The following is a 24,971-nucleotide window of genomic DNA, read 5'->3' as shown; positions in this document are numbered from 1 at the left end:
GACTGACATTTTTTGACAGGGATTAGTAGATAACGATGCTGTCATTAACGCCGAGATGCAAATGTATACCTATATAGTCAGTTGACTTAAAACTTGATTCTTACTCAATTGCTAGTAAGCTCAGGAACGTTCCCTGTTTAGCTATACAAACTTGTTTTTTGGATATTGTATATTTTGTGTATTAAGTTTTTACATGATCTAGCGAATTGTGCATTTTTATCTTACCTGGGTCTTATAAAGTCTTTAATTATTGTTGATAAAAAAGCTAGAGATAAAGAGAAGAAGAAAAAACAACAAAAGGTAAGCCTGCACATTTTTGCAGATATTTTATATTTCTATATATTTTACACGAGTCTGTATTTCTGTGATTTCTTATTGAATACGGCAAAAAAAATGAATCGCCTTTGTTGTATATTAACTATATGTTCGTTAATTTCATGAACAATGCGTATACATAATTACTTTTGTTAATTTCATAACTACAATGTGTAAATATATAAATATACAGAAAGCTAGAATCTCATCCGTATACCATGTGAAATATTTCAATACTTTAGGCCTATCATAAATTAGAAAAAATAATTATTTCCAATCATGGGCCTTTCCATGCGCATAATCATACAGATCATTGAAAAAGAGGTAATTAATTATATGAATTAGTTTTAATATAGATTCTTATGTTCATTTGTAAGTCTGAGCAGGGTCTAAAGACCCTGGTCTGAGCTGGGACAGAAAGATACACAGTTATCTTCCGTTCAGTTCTAATAGCACTGGCGAATGCCTGTCTTATCATATTCAAAGTTGATCTTACAAAATTCACTCTAGATTGAAAACATTTAAAAAAAACAACAACAAAAGTTTGTGTATTTGCTTATCGGCAAGCCCATAAGACGGACTCCTTTAGAGCACCCTATAGAGAAAGAAGCACGGGCTTTGCCACAATTGCCCCTTAATTAAAGGACACGCGCATGTGCAGAGTGTGATGCAGCGCGCGCTAAATAATTATCACAGCATTCTTTTCTTACGATGCGCAGTTAAATGTCCAAAAAGTTGCACTGCTCGAAGTAAAATTCTAAAACTGAAATATACTCTTTGCAGGTATGTTGAAACATATATTATCGATAAAGATATACTTTATAATTAATTTTATATTATGCAATTGCTGACATAGCATCTTTTTCGCAAATAAATATGATGACGATTTACCTCGCGTTCCAGCCCTCCGTCTGGACTGTACATGAAGGGAGATAATCAGCCAGAAATATCGGACATTATGCATATAATTTCAGATATAAATGTTGTTAAAATGGATTCTGCAAATATGGGACTCCATGAACAGTACATGTTACATGTGATAGTTTAAAATCAAGGGGTCCGAAATCAAGAGAAATGTGGACATAGAATAATGATAGAGAAATGTGGACATGGAATAATGATGTTACAGTATCTACATCTCTGTTTTAATAAACTGATAAAATGGATTAATTTCCAGGGACCTTGGTAGTTTTAATTTTTTCAGCTGTTGAGAAGCATAAAATTCCCAATTTTTGTTAGTTTGCATCAATATTGTTGGTGAAATACTTTGAAAAAATTATTTTCATTCATAATGGAATCCCTTGAAATTACTTATTTAAGAAAAAAATAAACAGGCTGAAAATGCCCAATCCGGCTTAAGACATAAAATATTATATTTCTAGAAAAATTGTTAATATGTTTCCTTCTCACTTGTTTTGTTTATTAAGCATTTATATATGATACAAATAAAATTAAAATATTTTGGTCATCTTTTATTTTCTTAGAATTATTTCCCTTTTCCCATTTTCTGGAAACAAAATATTTGCAGTTCATAAAATTTATTTTGTAATGTAAAATTTTTAATAGAAATGTGTCCAACAACTTCAATTTGCTCTAGATTATTGCGCCAGTACCTTTATTCTATTTATTTGGATTAAATATTCTGTTTCTGGCATTTATATTTTGAAAATTCTTTGACACTGAACATTGTACTTTGAAGTTTTCATTGAAAACTGAAAGAAATGTATGCTGACAGGTGTTGGCTCAGTGAATAAGAGCATAAAGAAGTTATTTAACCTATTTTGTTTTACTCTTTGCATATGCAACATATTTTTTATAGGACTTCAAAAATTATGTGTTATAAAAACATGAAAAAGGGGAAATAATTCTCACAAAAGTGACTGCTAGTAGCCAAATATTTTTCTTTCTGTTTATGTCAAATATTTTTCTCAATAAACAAAACAAAGTTAAAAAGAAATATATTTATTACTTTTCTAGAAATATGATTTTTTTTGTAATAAGCCTGATTAGGCATTTTCACCAGCCTGATAAAGGGTACATGTCGTTTCTTTTACTTAAACATTTTTCAATTTAAAGTTTTTACAAATACTTATTCCCAAGTCCCGAAGTGTTTTGACTGTCACCTTTCAAAAGAAGTGTTTCTGATTGATTTTCAAACTGTTTGATTGGCAACCTTTTTATCTTTTCAGAAAAATGGAAAATCCTCCAGTTAGGAAGACAAGACGGGCGTTAACTCTAGCAAAGCCAGCTCCTAGGAAGAATTGTTTGGATAATGTCCCTTGTATGACCATGACAGAGGGACCTAGCAATGTGATCACAGATGCTTCTTCACATGAAAAACAGGACAAAGAAAACCTGACATTTAAGAAGAGAGCATGTAGAGGTCTAAAGTTAGAGAAGCCCGCTCCTTTGAAATCGTCAAAAATCAACAATTCCGGTAAGGTCCTCTTTTCTGACATTTGCATACTAACAGTAAACTGTTTTATTTCTAATTGACATGTTGGGTTAAGCAAGGTCTTGTTACTTCATTACAAGAGGCCTTGCAGATTCTTGCATGAGTTATCAAACTGAATTAATCAAAGTGTATAAAGCTATATTTCTGCTACCTGCCGGCTGCAGTTTACAAAATGTTTGTTTAAATTTTGAAAAAGAATAATTCAAATATGCCTGTATTAAAGAAATATAATGGTATATTATTTCCTTTTGAGCAAATGGCACATGACAACACATTATTGCTAAATGGTTAGAACTTATAATAATAATAGCACCATAATATTTTGTTCTGGAACATTTTATTCTGTTTACCCACAGTTTTCATGTGTGTTTAAACTTTAATAATAGAAACATTCTATGTTACCGCTCTGTGGAGAAACAACCATAAGATTACATATATGAGGAAACAATATAAATTTATTGTTGTTAAATTTTATGAAAATATACCTTTAAAGAAAATTTTAAGGAAAATGTAAAAAGTATTTTGCTTAAAAAAGTTAAGTTTTCTTTTGCCCATTTAAAGTAATATTTTACACTTTGTCATTTCTATATAAAAGGAAAATTTAATGTATGAGATAAATAGCATTTTGAGATACCTCTGAAGTAATGTTAGATATGAGTTTTTTTAGGGGCAGTAGTGATTAGCTGAGCCATACAACCATTTTAGAGCAAGGCAAGCCTGCTCATAGATTGGTCTGTTGCTAAATGTTCCACTCAGGGTTCAATTTAATTTGATCCATGCCACTGCAGACATTACGCTGGTCTTCAGCTTTTCTGCTGGTGAATGTTAGACATTTTTTGTTGCTTGCATATGAATATTTTTTATTACAATATTTCCTAAAACATCAATTTTTTTTTACAAATTTTTAGCATTAATTTGACTTGTTTTGTTTAGAACTCCAAGCCAAAGTTGAAACTGCACCACTGAAACAGAATGAAGATGTTACAAAGAAGAAAGAGACACTGTTTAAGAGAGAAGATGAAGTGTCAAAGATAGTTAATCCAGCTGAGATTAAGGCAAACATGCTAATAAAAGAAGCCCTGTCAGATTTGGAGGTCACACAGATTGACACTACCCCTCCCAAATCCATGCAAAGACAGACACGTTTACTGTCACAAGTGGTGAGGAAATATCTAGACTTAAGATAGACACTGTGCTTTGTAGATGTATATATCCTAACTGCTGCTATTTCACATATTCTAGATAGTGCTTCTTTGTGCTAAATACAGTAAAGTTCCTAGGCTCTAATTTTTTAGTAGTGTAGATTGCCTGTAAGATGTTTCTTAAAATGAACACAAATTTTAGCAATTCTTAGAGATGAAAGATGGAAATACAAAAGAAAAATGGTCCACTTTTTAAGACCACCACTTTATATTGTCTTATTAATGGAATTTTACTGTATTTTATTTTATGTAGCTCTTTAGACTTTGTAAACTTGCCTAGATGGTATGAATCCATTCCAAAAGGATGGAAAATACCACTGGAATTCTTATGTGACCTGTGCTACTGTTCTTTTATTTTGAGTTGTTTGATTTTACATTTTAAGCTGATAACAGAGTACTCGTAAAGGAATTAGTGAACCAATTTGTACAATGTCCTTTTTCATGCATTTTTCCCTCCTTTTATTCAAAACATTTAAATTTTCATTTCTAATTGTTCTTGTCAGAAGTCCTTGGCAATTTGAATTTTCAGATAACCTTTCATCTTTTGATTTTAGTCATTTAGTCATTATGTTTTAATCTAAGTCATTTAACATAAGGTTTTTGTTCTTTAAGAGCACATACTTCTTTGATGAAATAGAACTTTTTTTCAACAGTATCATGATAGTAGTTATTTTGTCGGGAAATTTGTCAGTTTTGTTACTTTGTTTCATTTTTTTGGTGGTGTATTATATGTTTCTAGATTTAGCATTTTAGTTGCATTTATGACAAAGTTAGTTTTAGCTACTAATGTAACAGGCATTGGGATTTTCAAAGGGCTTTTATTCCTTGTATTGTATTTTATAGTACTTTTTTAGCTAATTCCGGAAATTTTTCAGTTGCGCATATAGTGATCCACCTGTCAATTGCATCATGTATAGTTACTGTTTCTCATGCTATATTTCTTTCGCATAGATACATTTATGTAACCTTCAAAACACCTATTACTTTGAATGAGGTTTTACATTGATTAGGTCAAGGTCAAAGTTTTTGATGTCAAAAATAGATTTTCATACTACTCTTCAAACTAAGACCATGATTTTAGTAATTGTCAAATCATTTTCAGGAAGCTGTTATAGCTGTTGCCAATATTCTTGATTAAAAATAAGGTCATTTTGCTATTTTGGTACTTCTATTTTAGCTGATGAAATTTTTCAAATTTACTAGTAAAGAATGTTTAGGTATCCCCTAGGCTTGTGGTCAAACATCAGTGTTTTAAATATTGTTCTTTTAATATTTTTATTAATTACAGAGTGATGATTCAGGCCTAGGGGATATGTCAGCTTACTCCAGACAGGGAAGGTAGGGACTACTTTCTGTATTCATACACATATAGTCACATTGTAATTTGTAAATTTCTTTTTTCATAACCCATATTGTCAAAGTGCGCATATAGTCTTACTTTAAATTGCTTTATCCATACACATTAAGTAACATGTGTAGTAAATTTCTGATTTAATTCATTTACATGTATACTATTATATAGTTATGTTTCCAATTTCTGCCTTCATACAAATTTATTGATAATTTAATTCATATGCATATAATCATAGTGTAAAATTTCTGTAATAATTCCAAGAAAGAGATACTTCGTGCACATAAGGTTGTAGTGCCAGTTTCTAAATTCAAGGGCATTATGTGACTATTTATTTTATTATGCCACCGCAGCATCTGCGATGCGGTGGCATCTGCGATGCGGTGGCATATAAGCGATTCACCTGTGTGTGTGTTTGTTTGTGTGTGTGTGTGTGGTGTGTGTGTTTATATAGATTATATAGTGAACTTAAAAAAATCTTCTTGTGAAAAAAACCACTTGTCCAATTTTCAACCAAACTTGGCAGGATTGATCCTTGGGATGAAGGGCTTCCAAAGTTGTTCAAAAGAAAATTTCATTCCAAATGCAGAAATCTGGTTGCCATGGCAACCAAAAAGGAAAATATTAAGAAAAAAATTTAAAAAATCTTTTTCTTGTAAAGACCCAAAAGGCTAGAGCTTAGATATTTTGCATAAGGCATTGTCTGCGTAGACCTCTACCGAGATTGTGTTCAAATTATAACCCTGGGGGGTCAAAATCGGCCCCGCCCCGGGGGTCAGTGATTTTCACTATATGTACATATAGTAAAAACTTTAAAATACCTTCTTGTAAAGACCCAAAAGGCCTAGAGCTTAGATATTTTTGCATAAGGCATTGTCTGATAGACCCTTACCAAGATTGTTCAAATTATAGCCCTGGGGTCAAAATCGGCCCCGCCCCGGGGGTCATTGATTTTCACTATATGTACATAAAGTAAAAAAACTTAAAATACCTTCTTGTAAAGACCCAAAAGGCTGTGAGCTTAGATATTTTTGCATAAGGCATTGTCTGGTAGACCTCTACTCAGATTGTTCAAATTATAGCCCTGGGGTCAAAATCGGCCCTGCCCCAGGGTCATTGGTTTTCCTTATATGTATATAGTAAAAACTTTATAGTAAAATAATTTCTTCTAGCAAATGCTAGAGGTTAGATATTTTGCATGAAACATTGTGAAGTGAACTTCTAGCAAGATTGTTCAAATTATAGCCCTGGGGTCAAAATTGCCCCTGCCCCGGGGTCATTGATTTTCAATAATATACATATAGTAAAAAATAAAAAAATCTTATTGTCTGAAGGTACAAGGCTTAGAGCTTAAATATTTGTTAAATGATATCATCTATAGGTACTCTACCAAAGTTGTTCAAAATTTTGCCTCTTGTTGTCAAAATTAAGACCCGCCCCGTGGGCCATAGGTTTCCCTTATATGTATATAGTAAAAACTTAAAATCATCTTCTCTAAATTTACAAAGGCTAGAGTTAAGTTATTTTGCATGAAACATTATGTAGTGAACCTCTAGCAAGATTGTACACATTATAGCCCTGGGGTCAAAATTGGCCCCACCTTAGGAGTCATTGATTTTCACTATATACATATAGTAAAAAAAAAAAGAAATATTTTTGTCTGAAGGTACAAGGCATAGAGCTTTGATGTTTGCTCTATAATATATTCTATGGGTTCTCTACTAAAGTTGTTTTAATTATGCCCCTAGTGTTAAAATTGGCCCTGCCCAGGGGCAGTGATTCTCATTATGTTCACATAGTAAAAACAGAAAATAAAACAAATCTTTTCTGAATAGGAGAAAGCTACAGCTTAGATATTTGACTTGAAATGTTGTTTGGTGGACCTGTATCAAGATTGTTTTGAATTAAACCCTTGGGTCCAAAATTTTGCCTTGCCCAAGGGGACAGTGACCTACTTTCTTGTCCTTTAATGTACAGCAATGAAATTTTGACCATGTGCACAGTTTTAGTTGTAAAATTGAACTTTGATATCAGGTGAACTAGATTTTGATGATGTGACCTACTTTCTTGTCCTTTGATGTACAGCTATGAAATTTGAACCATGTGTACAGATTAAGATGTTAAGTGAACTTTGATTTCAGCTGACCTAGATTTTGACAAAGTGTCTTACTATGTTGTCCTTTGATGTAGTCATGAAATTTAGGCTGTGTGAAATATGACCTTCACCACCAAATTCACTAGACTCAAGTGCATTGATATATTCCTACTCTGATCTTTTATTGAGTTTAACAACAGATTTAACTAATCTGATAATAAGAATTAGATAGGTCAGGGATCTATGCATTATGACAATCTTCAAAATTGTATAGAAACAAAGAAAATCTGTTCCTACACTACTATTTAGTGTTGTATTAATGCGGTGGCATAGCATTTTTCTCAAATGCAATCTTGTTAGCAAATTGTCATAGTACCCTTTTCTTTGTATATTCTTTACTCATACACATTAAGTGATTCTTTATTAACAAGTTAAATGATATGATAATATGCATAGTCATACTCATACACATTAAGTGATTCTTTATTAACAAGTTAAATGATATGATAATATGCATAGTCATACTTTTAGTGCAGAAATTTGTATTCAAACATATAAATATATAGTGCACAAATCTTTATTCAATCATAGTTTACAAATCTGTATTCATACGCATATAGTCATAGTGCAGAATTTTGTAGTCATAGTCATACACATACATTTATAGTGTGCAAATCTTTATTTATACCCATATAGTATAGTGCACAAATCTGTATTCATACGCATATAGTCATTCTGTACAAATCTGTATTCATAGGCATATTGTCATACTGCACAAATCTGTATGCATAGGCATATAGTCATACTGCACAAATCTGTATTCATAGGCATATAGTCATACTGCACAAATCTGTATACATAGGCATATAGTCATACTGCACAAATCTGTATACATAGTCATACTGCACAAATCTGTGTTCATAAGCATATAGTCATTCTGTACAAATCTGTATTCATAGGCATATTGTCATACTGCACAAATCTGTATGCATAGGCATATAGTCATACTGCACAAATCTGTATTCATAGGCATATAGTCATACTGCACGAATCTGTATTCATAGGCATATAGTCATACTGCACAAATCTGTATACATAGTCATACTGCACAAATCTGTATGCATAGGCATATAGTCATACTGCACGAATCTGTATTCATAGGCCTATAGTCATACTGCACAAATCTGTATTCATAGGCATATAGTCATACTGCACAAATCTGTATTCATAGGCATATAGTCATAGTGCAGAAATTTGTAGTCATATTCATACACATACATTGATAGTGCACAAATCTTTATTCATACACATATAGTTATATGCATATAGCCATTCATAGGCATATACTGTGTCACCTTAGTGCAAGAACTCAATATCTGCTTCTTTATCTATATGCAGTTATTGAGTTTTTGCACTAAGGTGACGATAGTCATAGTGCAGAAATCTGTATTCATGCGCATATATTTATACAAACGTAGTCAAAACACTAATTTCCTTATTCTTACACTTACTTACATATCTTAATCTTGTTTCTGCTTCCATTACACAATGAAAACAAGGACTTATTTAGTACTACATTACTGTTTTTACTGAACTTTTCCTTATCCTTTATACTGTAATATATGTATAACTTTACAAGTATGTAATGAAAGGAAATGTTTTGTAGTGAGAGTTTTTATTATGTGTCTGTTTTGTTGCCAACAATTTTTTTATGATCTCAACTTGTTAACCATACTATTGCCACAAAAGCTTTCAATTTTCATACAGAAAGTTAATTATATAATTTTAATCCATTCATATGGTGGGAGAGATAAATGTAGTAGCTTAATAAAATCCATAGGGTTCATGAAATCATGTTTTATTCTAATTTTATACCTAAGTATGGTTCACATTATAAATAATGACATGGTTTTGTGTATGTTTTTTGATTTTACTCTGCCAGTATGTAAATATGTGCTTTTTTAAAAACTTTAAAGTTATTGTTGTTTTTACTTTGATTTTCTTATTGGAATAAATTTGTTTGATACAAATTTTGTTTTATTTGTGAAAAGCATGCATTCAAGACAGAAATATAATATGCCATGGTAAAATGGTTGCCCCTCAGCAATGATGATGGCTATGTCAATCCTGAAAAAAACCCATTAAACTTTACCCTGCTGGAAAGACTTTTTAGATACAAAGTTTGTTTTATTTGTCAAAATAAGAAATTATGTGCCATGATAAAATGGTTGCCCTCGCCAATGATGAAGTGATGATGGCTTTGTTGTGCCTCCACGTTAGTGGCGGGCATTTAGATTTACCCTTGTCCGTCCTTCCGTCCGTCTGTCCATCCGTTCACTTTTGTGTTGCACGTAACTCAAAAAGTATTTGACCTAGAGTCATGAAACTTTACAGGAATGTTGATCAGCATGTGTAGTTGTGCACCTGGGTATTTTCGTCTGGATATTTTTAGTATTTTCCGAGTTATTGCCTTTGACATAGTAAAATTTTGCAATTTTCATCTTGTGTCGCATGTAACTCAAAAAGTAATTGACCTAGAGTCATGAAACTTAACAGGAATGTTGATCAGCATGTGTAGTTGTGCACCTGGGTATATTCGTGTGGATATTTTTAGTATTTTCAGAGTTATTGCCCTTGACTTAGTAAAATTTTGCAATTTTCAACTTGTGTCGCATGTAACTCAAAAAGTATTTGACCTAGAGTCATGAAACTTTACAGGAATGTTGATCAGCATGTGTTGTTGTGCACCTGGGTATTTTCGTGTGGATATTTTTAGTATTTTCCGAGTTATTGCCCTTGACTTAGTAAAATTTTGCAATTTTCAACTTGTGTCGCATGTAACTCAAAAAAGTATTTGACCTAGAGTCATGAAACTTTACAGGAATGTTGATCAGCATGTGTTGTTGTGCACCTGGGTATTTTCGTGTGGATATTTATATTATTTTTAAAGTTATTGCCCTTGACTTAGTAAAATTTTGCAATTTTCAACTTGTGTCGCACCTAACTCAAAAAGTATTTGACCTAGAGTCATGAAACTTTACAGGAATGTTGATCAGCATGTGTAGTTGTGCACCTGGGTATTTTCGTGTGGATATTTTTAGTATTTTCAGAGTTATTGCCCTTGACTTAGTAAAATTTTGCAATTTTCAACTTGTGTCGCATGTAACTCAAAAAAGTATTTGACCTAGAGTCATGAAACTTTACAGGAATGTTGATCAGCGTGTGTTGTTGTGCACCTGGGTATTTTCGTGTGGATATTTTTAGTATTTTTAGCGTTATTGCCCTTGACTTAGTAAAATTTTGCAATTTTCAACATGTGTCGCACTTTACTGAAAAAGTATTTGACTAGAGTCATGTAACTTTACAGGAATATTGATCAGCATGTGCAGTTGTGCACCAGGTATTTTCGTCTGGATTTATTTAGTATTTTTAGAGTTATTTTTGCAATTTTCAACTTGTGTCTCAAGTTACTGAAAAAGGATTTGACATAGTCATTAAACCTTATGTGCAGGTTGCTCAGCATATTTTGATTTGCACCTGGGGTTTCGCTTGTGGATTTATCCAGTATTTGTAGAGTTATTTCCCTTGACTTAGTAAAAAGATTGACAGAACAGTAGCGCGGTGGGGGCACCCGTGTCCTATGGACACATTTCTAGTTATTGCTAAAAAGAAACCCTTAAACTTGACCCCACTTGAGTTGGAAGTTATAAGGCATCGCTGCCAGTGTATAGGGCCAGTCAGCCTGCACATCCCTACAGTCTGACCAGGCTCGGTACTGATGGTGATGGGCTAAGTGACTTGAAATTTCCATCTTGATATACCCAAAATTGGTAATGTACAGTTCCAAAAATGGAAGTTGGAAAAGTAAAAATGAAATATCTAATTAAGAAATTCAACAGGTTAAATGTTAAGAAAAACAATTACCAGAATTGTTCCTAAAGCAGAAACATTTTTCTTAGTCAACTATTCCTTTTTTGTGTGGTCATTTTCTTAACTGCACTATTTCAGTTTGTTGGAGAGCTTGGCAGAAAATCAGGATGATTTGGTAAGTGTTTCTTTTTTCATAAACAAATAATATTTTGATTTAGTATAACAAGAATCATTTTCATTCTTTGTCTTTTATTAATTTAAACGACAGGATGTGACCTTTGTGTCGGGGCACAAAAAAGAGACCTGTTAAGAAAATACATTGAAATTGTTTTATGTTAATAAGAATTGAAATACAAATTAAAAGGGCAAGTCCTATTTTAAAATGTCATTTGGATTGAAAAAAATAGAAGAATGGAAAAAAGGCACCAAAGTGAACTTTTATCATATGGAGTCTTCAAATTTGAGGTTATCAAATTTTTCTTTAAATCCTTACCATTCTATATTTGTATAAATAATGCACTGTTTTGTTTTGAATTTAAAAGTGTCTAAGGTTAAAATGAGAGATTTCAGCTTCAATATGCTGATATAAGGCGGTTGTCGGTGAAGGCAGGGGCAATTGTGGATGGCAACACAAGTGTGCAGACTGGTCTGAGACATCCTGAGGCAAAGGCCAACATTATTGCCTTAAGACTCTATTCTGGTTTTAAAGGCAACACATTTTCTTTCAAGCATTCAAAGGCTTTACTAGACTAACTAAATCAGAGAAGATATGCACTTTCTTTTATTCATTTGTTGTTTATATATTCAGGATTGGGATAACCTAGAAAATACATCAACATTTACTTTTGGTCAGCAGCAGATGACCTGTCTATCTACCACAGTAAATCAGATGGTTCCGTTCAACAGTTTGACATTAGATGACATCCAAGGACAAGACCGACTTGGAAACAGTGCTAGGCAACGGAAACATTCTCATCAGGACACTAGAAATCATGTTAAAAAACCACAGTTTCATAGATCGTACAGTGTTCCGTCAAACCTTTCTATAAGTAAGGGAACAGAATGTTGGGAAGACGACGTTGAACTACCCAAAAACAATGTTGTAAAAGAAGAAATAGTGAAAAGGAATAGTGAAGTTGACATTGAAAATGTAGATGAATTTGGAAGTTGTAGTGACTTGGTGAATAGAGATCATATAAAAAGGGAGGTGGTTGTTAAACATGATAATTGGACCAAAGCAAATCATTTTACTATAAAAGATTTTACTGTGGTAGTAACAAAAGAAATCCAACATTCGAACCGAAATGTGTTTCACAAACCTTCCAAACAAGTCTCTGACGAATGGGAGTCTGAAATTATTGAAGTAGAGCAAAATACAAATGAAATGTCTGAAAGAGAAAATGAAAGGCCTGTTACCCCTTCTAATGCTAAAACATGCAGTGGTGCCGGTACTTATAGTGCAATATATAATGACGGTTCGGATCTAGATGCTACTCCAAAAGCCGGTTTTGCTCTTTCAAAGTATAAAGATTTCAATTTATCTGTTGAACGCTTTGAGAAAAGCGGAAGTGACTTGGCCGAACTGTACTGGGAGAGACGTAGTGGAAGTGCGACAGATGGAGACTTGAAAAAAGAAACTGATGATAGTACTGTGATATCAAATAACTGTGATATGTCTGGTGTAGAGGTGAAATCTTTGCCGTCCTACCAGAATTACAGAGAGAAAACTGACAACTATTTAAGCTGTTCTTCAAGAACCTCAACAGAAACTGACGATGTTATAAGTTCATGTCATTCTGATGATGGTTTTAATGAGCAAATGTATGCTTGGGAACTTATTGAAGACCTATCAAGCAAAGTGAACTCGTTAAAGTTAGAGAATGGGAGTCCAGAAGAGAAAAAGAGAGTGGTACAGAATGGTACAGCTAAGGTAGAAATATTACCAGATGATATCAATGACATCGAAGCGGAGTTAGAGTTTATGAGGGAAGATATAAGGCTCTTGGAGAGACTAAAATCTGATGAAGTTCGATCTAGTAATTCAGTGTTGAAATCAGGGAAGGTAAGCCAATGGAAGAATGCTGTGGTACAGGTTATCAGAGAGCCACTTACACCTTATTCCACACAGACAGACATTTGGAGAGTTGAAGAGGGAATGCCAACTGGATTTGGCTCTGCTCTGAGTCGCCGTAAAATGTTTAGATATTTTAAACAGAGTCTAATGGAAGAGAAAGGTAAGTTTTAGAGATATGGGTCTGATTTTGTTTATAGATTGTATGATTGTTGTGTTATTTTATTCTTAAAAATCATTTAATAAAGGGTTTGATTTTTTCAGTTCATTTTTGACGAATTGATTTACATAATCTTAGTATGTTTCAAAAAAAAAATAATTCTGTATAAAAAAGAAAACTTTTTTAGGCTTTATAATTAGATATAGACATTCAGCTGTTAAGTGCGATAATATCTCATTGAAAGGTTTCATCTGTTAGTAAAAAGTATATAGTTCTGTATAGTATCCAAATGTTTAACTAAGGCTGTGATGACTAATTGTTTAAAAACTCCTGATTTTTTCAAAAGAATGTTCAGGTATATGTCCAGGGTTCGTACAGTCTTAAAAAGTGCTTAAATTTGAATCCTTTTCTTAAAAAGTGCTTAAATTTGTAAAAAAGTGCTTAAAAGTCCTTGAATTTGATTACAATCTTGAAAAGTACTTAAAAAGTGCTTAAATTTGCTAAAAATGTGCTTGAAAATGATTGAATAACAGAATAGATAAAAGTCAATAGTTAACAAAATCAAAAGAATGATCAAATTTAATATCAAAATCAATGAAATGTTTGCTCAATGTAACAGTAAGTGAACAAATTGCAGTTGTTTTGAACTAATTGTTTTTTTATGCGCCCTTTATTATTCTTCTATAAAAACCTTAAAATTTGGCCAGGAAAATTTGTATTCAACAAAAAATGGTGATTAACTTTCCTTTTTAAGTTGAAGATTGTGGAGATAAATGTGCAACAAATGTGCTTGAAAAATGGGAAATTATGCTTAAATAGTGCTTAAAAAGTCATTGAATTTTGGCATTGGATATCTGTACGAACCCTGATGTCATTTTTGAAAACTTTTATTGGTATATTACCTTGAAGTAATGTATTCTCACATTTATCTGTTCTAAGGATATTATAAGGTTTTTTTCAAACATTTTTGAAAAGTCATTACAATGGTTTCATTAAATATCATGTTTCAGTAAACGATGTAAAGCTAATCCAGTATACTGCAAAAGAATTGCTGGAGATTGGAGCAAGTGATTTATCCAAGAGAAAACTGGAATCCTGGTCCATGTCTGAACATCTTTATCCAGATATTTGTTTAAAAAAGGTAACTTGTGTTTTATTTTGTTACCTAATTTGAAAATGACCAGGAGGCTTTTCTTATATTGCTTTGTTACAGCAGTAATGAAAATAAGACAGACATGTATCGGGGATTAATGAGCTTGGCAAACATTTGTCAATCTCAGTTTATTCCAGATCATTCAAGAGCAGTTTATCCCTGATATTCAATAACATGTGTATGCATATTATTTGTTTATCAAAAGTTTAACTTGAAGTAAAAGTATAGAATTTTTTGTACATTATTTAATGATAAATGCTAAATTTGACTTGAATGATAAATGCTAAATTTGACTTGCATAATGCAAAAAATAGTCCACCTTCACCATTATGCAGGCTAAGAAGATCTGATACTCTGTGTTCTTTTCAATTTACACTGCCACTGGGCTGTGCTGGCGGGTCATGTCTTTTACACTCAAAAGTTAAGAAGTTGGAATAAATGACAGAGATCGAAAATTCCACTCATAGGCTCATAATTACAAGTTAGATTTAAGAGAACTTGATGCAGGACCAGAAGAAAAATGTTGCCCGCACATTGGATGTAGCAACTTGTCCTGCAGGACGAGTGACTCTGAAAATATTTTTCGATGCCTGTAAACATATGTGTGTATCATAGATTCAGAAGGGTTAGAGTTAAGAAAGTTGAAAAAATGGAATGAAAGCTTAGCTTTTACTTACATTATGAAATACATTTTTATGCCCCCCGCCATGTTATGGCCGGGGCATATAGTGTTACCCTGTTCCGTCATTCCGTCCTTCTGTCATTCCCTCATCATCAGTTTCCGTTCATTATCTTAAGAGCGGTTGCACACATTCAACTCAAATTTGACATATGGATATGTCATGAGAAAATACAGGTCAAGTTCGAATTTGGTCATGGTTCGATGATTTTTGGCAGAGTTATGCCCCTTTTACTTTGAAAATAATATGAAATTTCAGTTTCCGTTCATTATCTCCCCAATGGTACAACACATTCAACTCAAACTTGACACATGGATATGTCATGAGAAAATACAGGTCAAGTTTGAATTTGGTCATGGTTGGATGATTTTTGGCAGAGTTATGCCCCCTTTTACTTTGAAAATAATATGAAATTTTCAGTTTCCGTTCATTATCTCCCCAAAGGTACAACACATTCAACTCAAACTTGACATATGGATGCGTCAAAGGAATGCGCAGGTCAAGTTCAAATTTGGTCATGGTTCAATGATTTTTGGCAGAGTTATGCCCCTTTCACTTTGAAAGTAATATGAAATTTTCAGATTCCGTTTATTATCTCCCCAACGGTACTACACATTCAACTCAAATTTGACATATGGATATGTTTTTGGAATGCCCAGGCCAAGTTCGAGTTTGGTCATGGTTCAATGATTTTTGGCAGAGTAATGCCCCTTTCACTTTGAAAATAATATGAAATTTACTGCTTCTGTTCATTATCTACCCAACAGTGTTACATATTCAACTTAAATTTGACATATGGATATGTCAAAGGAATGGGCAGGTCAAGTTGGAATTTGGTCATGGTTTGATGATTTTTTGGCAGAGTTATGTCCCTTTCACTTTAAAAATGATATAGATACATCTTAGGAATAAGCAGTTTAAGTTTGAATTTGGTTGTAGTTCAATGATTTAAGACAAACTTATCTTTCCTGATTGTTGGAAAAAATTTGAACTTTCAGTTTCTTCACTCTTACTTTTAGCCATTATTTTGGCTACAAATATGCAATATGCTATTTTTAAAAGGTTTAGACTGAATAATTTCAGTGCCTTGAACATTGTATGAAAATGGTTTGTGTTAACATTGAAAAGTTTTAAGGGCTTTGAACTTAAAATGAAAAAAATTATAAATGCACCATCTGAAATTTTGGCTGCATGCGGGGGCATCCGTGGCATGATGACACATTTCTAGTCTTTACTATATAGAGAATGCCCTTTATCCGCACCAATATTGCGGCAAGTGTTAAAACTGTTGACACAAGCATTTATAATTTTACTGTTACATATTCTTAAACAATTACATCTGCAATTTATTATGATTTTTTTTCTCAGTATAAATTAACATAATGTTTTTTTGATAGGGATTCAACTTTGATACATTGAGATATAAAGAGGAAAGAGAGTATGTTTGTGAAGTCCACAATGCTGAAAACATTGAACGAAGACAAAGGTAATTTATGCTTTATGCTGATTGATCTTACTAAGGGGAGCTGTCACCTAGTGGTTAAGGTGTCTACCTCTAAACTCAGGAATCATGAGTTTGAGCCCTGCTTGGGTCACGGTCATATTCTTCATACTGGCTGCAACAGGTTACACCGGTTGTGTGGACCAAGATCAGATGACATAACTGGGCTGTCTGGTTATGGTCCGCTCTTTTTGCTATTCTGTCGGTATAAATGTTGAAAATTTCCCTTAAAAATGATAAATGGTTTTGTCTGGATTGAAATTTAGACAAGTTCATTTAAGATATTTGGAATGGTAATGGTAAGCAAGGTTTTATGTTGTAAGTTTTAAATGTAGAATAATACTCAGATTGAAAAAAAAATGGTTTCAAATAACATGTATTGATGGGGGGAAAGATATGTTTATCATTATGTAAAAGTGTCTAGAGACTGTAACATTTCTGCTTTTGTATACAAAGTTTATGACAGGTAAGGCAAAAGTTTGTTTGCTGTAAGATTATTATGCTTTGAATTAATTGCATTTCATTTTTTTGTATAAGTAGACAATCCATGAATCTAAGAACCCACCAAACTGTCCTTTGATAAAATCATCTTATTTCATGCTCACTAAATCATAAGAATTAACAGTATTATCTTCAGATTTGTTTATGTTTGATACGCACTATGTAATGAATTGCACTGTGGGGAAAAAACCAACATGGTTTGGAATGAGGGCAATCTTCATGTTACATGTATCTGTCTTTTCTACTCCAGTTCAAAAGGCAACAATTCAGGCTTGCCAAATGTCAGGAGACCACCTCCAACTTCAGGAGTAAACAGAGGTGGTTTTGGTGTTCCACAAAGTGGAATTGGTTTTCCACAAAGTGGATTTGGTGCATCACAGAGTGGATTTGGTGTTCCTAAAAGTGGACATAGTGCTCCCCAAAGTGGGTTTGGGGCTCCTCAAGGTGGACTTCGTGCTTTTCAAAGTGTACATAGTGCTCCTCCTCAAAGTGGATTTGGTGCTCCTCAAAGTGGATTTGGTGCTCCTAAGGGTGGATTTGATGCTCCTCAAAGTGGATTTGATGCTCCTCAAAGTGGATTTGGTGCTCCTCAAAGTGGATTTGGTGCTCCTAAGGGTGGATTTGATGCTCCTCAAAGTGGATTTGGCTCTTCCCAAGGTTGTTTTAGTGCTCCTAACAGTGTTTTTTCTGCTCCTAAAAGTGGATTTGGTGTTCCTCCAACTCGCAATCAGTCTTCAACAAAAGATTTACAGCAGCAGAGGTCAACAACTCCTAATGATGACTTTGACAATGTCACAACAACAAATGCAAATGCTGATAGGCATGGTATAAAGCCTCCAAAACCAAATTATGGGAGAAGCTTTAGTATGGTAGATAGAATTGACACCAAGAATGATGACCTTGTATTGAAGAGAGATTTACCAGAGGTCTGTCCATGGTAAATGTACGAAGTGGTATAAGTTTGTATGTAACCATGCTGTATTGTGGTATTAAATTTTCTGGAGTTTGTACTTCATGCGTGTGTTTGCGTAATGGAATCAAACACCTTGAGGTCGTTGGCCTGAGATGTTTGTTACAAGTATGTGACCAACTTATTATTACATATGCCACAAATATGTAAATGCCACGGTTCCAGGCTTCCATGCATAATTTTCACACTCTTATAACTGAGCTCTGCTTATTTTAACTTACATACTGCTGGACTTGTACTTGGTGAAGTTATGTGAGGTTGTTTCATTATTTGCAAAATGTGCTAGATATATTGGATTTCTTTTTAGCTCACCTGTCACAAAGTGACAGGGTGAGCTTTTGTGATTACTTTTCGTCCGGCGTCCGTCCGGCCGTAAACTTTTACTTTAAATGACATCTCTTCATAAACAACTAAGCCAATTTCATCCAAACTTCACAGGAATGTTCCTTTGGTGGTCACCTTTAAAAATTGTTCAAAGAATTTAATTCCATGCAGAACTCTGGTTGCCATGGCAAAACAAAGAAAAACCTTTAAATATCTTCTTTTAAAAAACCCTAAGAGCTAGAGCTTAGATATTTGGCATGAAACATCTTCTAGTGAGTGTCTACCAAGTTTGTTCAAATAAAAGCCCTGGGGTCAAAATTGGCCCCGCCCCAGGGGGTCATTGATTTTCCCTATATGCATATAGTAAAAACTTAAAAAATCTTCTTTTAAAGAACCCAAAGAGCTAGAGCTAAGATATTTAGCATGAAACCTGTTCTAATGGGTGTCTACCAAGTTTGTTCAAATAAAAGCCCTGGGGTCAAAATTGGTCCCGCCCCGGGGGTCATTGATTTTCCCTATATGCATATAGTAAAAACTTTGAAAATCTTCTTTTAAAGAACCCAAAGAGCTAGAGCTAAGATATTTAGCATGAAACCTATTCTAATGGGTGTCTACCAAGTTTGTTCAAATTAAAGCCCTGGGGTCAAAATTGGCCCCGCCCCGGGGGTCATCAGGGGGGGGCGGAGGCCTATATACAGGTGAGCGACCTCAGATGATGGCCCTCTTGTTTCATTTTACTGAAGCAAATACCATGTTGTCTGTTGACATACATATCAAAGGATCATACAAAAAAATAATTATGTTTTTTTTGTTTTTGTTTTTTGTTTGTTTGTTTTTTTAAAAAGTGTAAAAAATAAGCATATAAATTATAAGCATTAGGTAAAGTATAAGACATAACCACTTACACCATGCAGTTGTTATAAATAAAAAGTAAGTATGAATAGTAGAATATGAGTTTTTACTAGTGGAGAGTTTTAGAAGCACAGATGAGGAAAGATACAAAGACAACATTATGAAACTATTAAAATTTAAAGGTGACATTTTAGAATTGAGAGAGAATGAGATAACATTGTAAAATTATTAAAATTGAGAAAGGGATAACATTTTAAAATTAAGTGAAAGAGATAACATTGTGAAACTATTAAAGTTGAGAAAGAGATAACATTTAAATTAAGAGAAAGAGGTAACATTGCAAAACTATTAAAATTGAGAGAGAAAGAGATAGCATTGATTGTAAATTTATTAAAATTAAGAGAAAGAGATAACATTGTGAAACTTTTAAAATTGAGAGAGAAAGAGATAGCAGTGTGAAACTTTTAAAATTGAGAGATAAAGAGATAACATTGTGAAACTTTTAAAATTAAGAGAGAAAGAGATAACATTTGGAAACTTTTAAAATTGAGTGAGAAAGAGATAGCATTGTAAAATTATTGAAATTAGGAGAAAGAGATAACATTGTGAAACTTAATGAGATAACATTGTTAAACAATTAGAATAGAGAGAAAGAAATAAGCATTATGATACTGATAAAACTGTGAGAAAAAGATAACATAGTAGAAGTTCTAAAATGGTGAACATTTTAAAACAATTTGATTAGAAAGATAAGATTGTTAAAAAATGAAAAAGTCAACATAAAACTATGTATATATAAAAAATAGCAGTATTTTGTCATCTTCATTTTCAGACTGTGAAATGTGCTATATTTTCTTTTATTTTATCTTTTTTTAATTAAAATTGATGTTTTTCCTGTGTCAATTTAAGGCATGAAATTGTACAGTATTTCATAGAGATTAAGTTGTAATTTTTTGCCACTCAGGCTCTATATGTTTGAAGCTATGCATTTTGATCAGTAAGCTTCATTGTTTGTATTGTGTTTTATGATAAGACGTCATACAGTATTTAGCTTGTCTGTTTTGTAGAAAAAGTCAGGCTATAATGATCGCTGCATTGTCGCTATTGTTGTCATCGTTCAAAAACCATTAATGTAGCCCATTAATGATTATTCAAATATTTCAAAAGTTATCGACATGGAACTTGAAATACTTGCTTATCATGACAAGATGCAGTTGTTAGACAAAGGGAATAATTTGGAAAGCAACACATTTGGAGTTATGGTCCTTTTTAACTAAGAATTTTTATTAGGCGAGCGTGAATACCGCATGTGGTGCTCTTGTTGTAGGAAGGTTATGGGAGACAATATAGTCTATACATAGCTTAATTATTTTCCCCTCAAGTTTACATTTTATATTTTATGTTTGTTAATATTTTAGACACAAAAGCACGGAAGGTCCAGTGGACAGTTATTACTGACATGTTAAAGGTCTACTGTGCTTTTGTTTGTTGCCAAATTTGCTATGTTATTATTATAATAGCAAATAAAAACCCAAAACCTTTTGAGATTACTGTAGATTACATATGAGCCTTGTCATGACGAAACCAACGTAATGCTTTAGCGACCATCATGGATCCAGACAAGCCTGCGCATCCGCACAGTCTGATCAGGATCCATGCTGTTCGCTATCAGTTTCTCTACTTGTTATAGGGTATGTAAGCGAACAGCATGGATCTTGATTAGACTGCGGGATGTGCAGGCTGGTCTTGATCCATGCTGGTCGCAAACGCATTAAGTTGGTTTTGTTAGACGCAGCTCAGTCATATTGTTTTACATTTAGAATTGAAACTAAGAATAGTTGACAGATTGTGTATATTTTATGAGCTACCAAAGAAATATCTAAACATTTGCCTCTTTAAGCCATCAAAAATGAACAGTATGAACAGTATTTTGTGTTCAGTTTTCATCATTTATCAACTATAATACATAATTAACATCTTATATGATAGTAACATGCAGTTACTTGCATAAATAAAGCAGAAAGGTTAAAGTCATAGTGAAGATTATTTTCTTACAGTGTTGAAACTTTTTATAGATAAATGGTTTCAAATATTTGATGGTTACACTTCTTTTCAACACCTTAATTGGGAGGGGTGACCTAGTGGTTAAGGTGTCTGCCTCTGAACCCAGGGATCATAGGTTTGCGCACTACTTGGGTTACGACCATGTTTCCTCATATGACACCAGTACCGGTTGGTTCCAGGGAGCGGACTCGAAAATGATTAATATAAGTTTCAAGAACTTGTTTCCCAATCGAGCATAAATAAATATGTTAAAAGTAATACCTTAATGATTTGTGAAAATCTGTCCGTCCATATCCTATAACTGTCGATAAGAAGTAAAACATATCATTTAAGTCTCTCTTATGAAGCATGTTATATTTTAAGTGTAGTATACATGTAAAAAGTATTTACGTTAAGCAATGGGCATTTTATATTTGTTTTTTTTATTTTAATTTTATGTTTTATGTATATAGATACAATTTAATTAAAAAAACCCAAAAAAACAGTAGCTACATGGCAGTTATGTACATGTATATGGTATTTCAAATTGGCCATTAACAGGTTAGGTTGATTTATATCATTGGTAAAATGATGTCATATCAAAGTCTTATTGGTTTATCTGTAGGACCACTTGTTTAAAAAAAAAACATAAAAAAAAAATAAATAAAAAAGAAGCAATTTTAGCATGTAATCTAAAACTTATTCTTTCAATGTCAATGATTTATTTTGATATTTCAGCCAACGGTATTCAAAATGTCAATCTAAATAAATGAATTGAAAGATTTTTATTAAACATGTATATACATGTACATTCCCTATGGAATATCATAGATGGTGATATTCTTAAGTTTGAAAATAATGGTTACATATCTATGCAATAATATGATTTCTTCAACTTAGTGCAGTAACAGGTTAACTATCATTAATTTAAATAAGGAGTTAACCCGTTACTGCACTAAGATGATGATTTATGTTATATTCAGAATATTATTTTACATGACAAATGTTGCTTATTTAGATGATCATAAGGTTACAATGTGTTCACGGTAATAAACTTGCACTTTTTGATATTGGTTCCTACATATCAACTTATTAATAATAACATTTTCTTCTGGACCAGGAATACATGTGAATTGTTTTGTTAGTACATTTGGCTGCATTAATAGCAGAAATCAGTCTTTGCCTGTTGCCATGATTTTGAAATGTAATTATTGTTGGAGATTGTCTTCCAGTATTATCCACTCAAGTTTTCATGTAAATAAAGAAGATAAACATAGACACTGAAGGTTAAGACATTGTATATGTAAATGTGCTATTTGTCATATACTATGTAGAAAAGAAAATGTATGTGTATAAAATGTATTTGTGAAGAACTGTTTGCCAAGTTTACTTATGATATGATATTGTTTAATATTGTTAGGTTTGTTAAATTACTTGCATGCATTGGTACATGCTCAGTGTTACATGTATGTAGACCTACTTAAGAAAATCTTCTTTTTTTCAAACCTAGGGGCCAATATTGTAGAATATTTTCTCTTGCGTATTTTCATACAATTATGTAAATTCTTTTCAAGTTATCTTGGTTCAGTGGCGTCAATTTTCCTTAAGCACATGTAGGCAGAAATAAAAGTTTCAAAATTTACCTTACAAGTCATGGTGATTTGAGTAATTTTAAATTTGTGTTTGGAAATAAATACTAACAAGAAGGGGCATTTTCCTAGTAAACTTTTAAAGCATTTATGTTTATCAACCTAGAGAAAGGACTGCTATGTGTGAATATTTCTTGAAAAACAATTTTTTGCTGCTGACCCTACATTGTTCAGTTAATTAAGGTTTGTCACAAAGAATTTTAAGTAAAGTCATTTTGGAATACTCTTGCTTTAAAATCGGATGTACAATAATATTTTACATTTCGACATGAAGTTGTGTTTACTGTAAACTTTACATTCCCTATGTGTTCAACAAAATTTTTACATAAGTTACATTTTTTTGTTGTTACTGGTATTCCAAGGTTTACATTTATGTATAACCCCAAAGAGGTAAAAGCCATTATATTGTGCTACTTAAAATGATTTTAAAATAATATGGGGCAGGGATATACAATGTAGAAAAAAGCTCATTTAGATCTTTTTTTGGAAACAAGTTTTGATTACAAGGAAATTAGAGTAACCAAAGTACTTGCTAAATGATAGCCATTCAATTAGTTGGCAGCAGTTTTTTGCCAGTTGTTTATGGTTCAGTAGTTTTACATGTTAAAATAATGTGACATAATGACTGAACTCTTGATTAATTGACTTTACTACGCTAAATCTGGACAAAAACCATTAGTCATATGTCAAAAATATTTATTGACTTATAAGTGAACAGTGCAGACCATGAGCAGAGGGCAAGTTGATCTTTATCTGCAATAGTTTAGAACCAGTCGCTGTTTGGACTGAGAATGAAGACAGCTAGCACTCTCTGCAGAATGTAGGTCAAAGTACGCAAGTTTCCTGTAAATAAGGTGTTCATTATTTTAATTCACTATAAGCATGTATCTGTTTCATTTCAAATGGCAAGCATGGTGTTTATTGAATATATTCTTTCCAGTTGTCAACATTTCTCTATATTTGATGGATTGCAAAAAAAGTAAATTTCCTTATATTGATACATTTTGTTTTGATAGGCAATCACAGTGGACATAAATTTTTCTCTTTTTTTCCTGCTTGTAGACACGTATTATTTGTATTTAGATTGTTAAAAAAAGTACTGCTGAAAACTGTTATATCCATGAACTTTTAAAAATAATTTGTTTTACAGCCATTCCAAATCCAAGTGTTGATATTTTTGTTTGAACTTCCTATCTCTCTTTAATAAGGCAATATAAACTGTAATCTAGTCATATACCTAGGCAATATTCATATAAGTATGGTTATTTTTCGGAATTGTTTAGGGAAAAGTTAAATAAAATTACAAACTACATTTGTATTTCTTGTACATTTCCCCCCTCACTAACATTCCCCTTACAGGCCTTACTAATATGCTGTAATCATGGCTTTAATTGAATAAAAGCAGTGCTCTAATACATTACAGCTTGGATGTTTATAAGTAATTTAGATTTTAATCAAAGGAAACCATTGTTTACATGACAGATTTCATGGCTGGTTATAAACAGTTGTTTATATCATAAGATGTTTACAATTCTTTGTTGTTGTTTATTTAGCTCACCTGAGCACGAAGTGCTCAAGGGTGAGCTTTTGTCATCACTCTGCGTGCGTCATGCGTCCTTCAAAAAATGGCGTCAAACTTTTCAAACAACATCTCCTTCTAAACCACATGGCCAATTGCAACCAAACTTTACAGAAATGATCCTTAGGTGGACCCCTTTCAAAGTTGTTCAAAAATTTAAATTCCATTAAAAACTCTGGTTGCCATGGCAACCAATAGGA

At 32.8% G+C, this 24,971-nt stretch overlaps 1 protein-coding gene across 1 annotated transcript; it reads left to right on the top strand.

The window, feature by feature from the left end:
- Positions 1-964: 964 nt before the first annotated feature.
- Positions 965-24,504, top strand: LOC132753529 (uncharacterized). The gene is made up of 9 exons (XM_060744010.1): positions 965-1,098; positions 2,505-2,752; positions 3,704-3,930; positions 5,261-5,310; positions 11,427-11,463; positions 12,097-13,522; positions 14,530-14,660; positions 16,750-16,838; positions 17,605-24,504. Exons 1-9 carry the CDS (start codon positions 983-985, stop codon positions 18,293-18,295), a joined length of 3,015 nt encoding a protein of 1,004 aa, XP_060599993.1. The 5' UTR covers positions 965-982; the 3' UTR covers positions 18,296-24,504.
- The last annotated feature ends 467 nt before the right edge of the window (positions 24,505-24,971 follow it).

This window comes from Ruditapes philippinarum, unplaced genomic scaffold (assembly GCF_026571515.1).
Source record: "Ruditapes philippinarum isolate M1 unplaced genomic scaffold, ASM2657151v2 ctg1779_1_1_1_1, whole genome shotgun sequence".
NCBI classification, from domain to species: Eukaryota; Metazoa; Mollusca; class Bivalvia; order Venerida; family Veneridae; genus Ruditapes; species Ruditapes philippinarum.
The sequence above is the reverse complement of the archived record's forward strand: the minus strand, read 5'-3'. Positions and strand labels throughout refer to the sequence as shown.

Coding starts and splice junctions, on each gene's coding strand:
- LOC132753529 (XM_060744010.1), top strand. CDS start 983: ATGCAGCGCGCGCTAAATAATTATCACAGCATTCTTTTCTTACGATGC. Junction 11,464..12,096: donor CAGAAAATCAGGATGATTTG/GTAAGTGTTTCT, acceptor TTATATATTCAG/GATTGGGATAACCTAGAAAA. Junction 14,661..16,749: donor CAGATATTTGTTTAAAAAAG/GTAACTTGTGTT, acceptor TTTTTTTGATAG/GGATTCAACTTTGATACATT.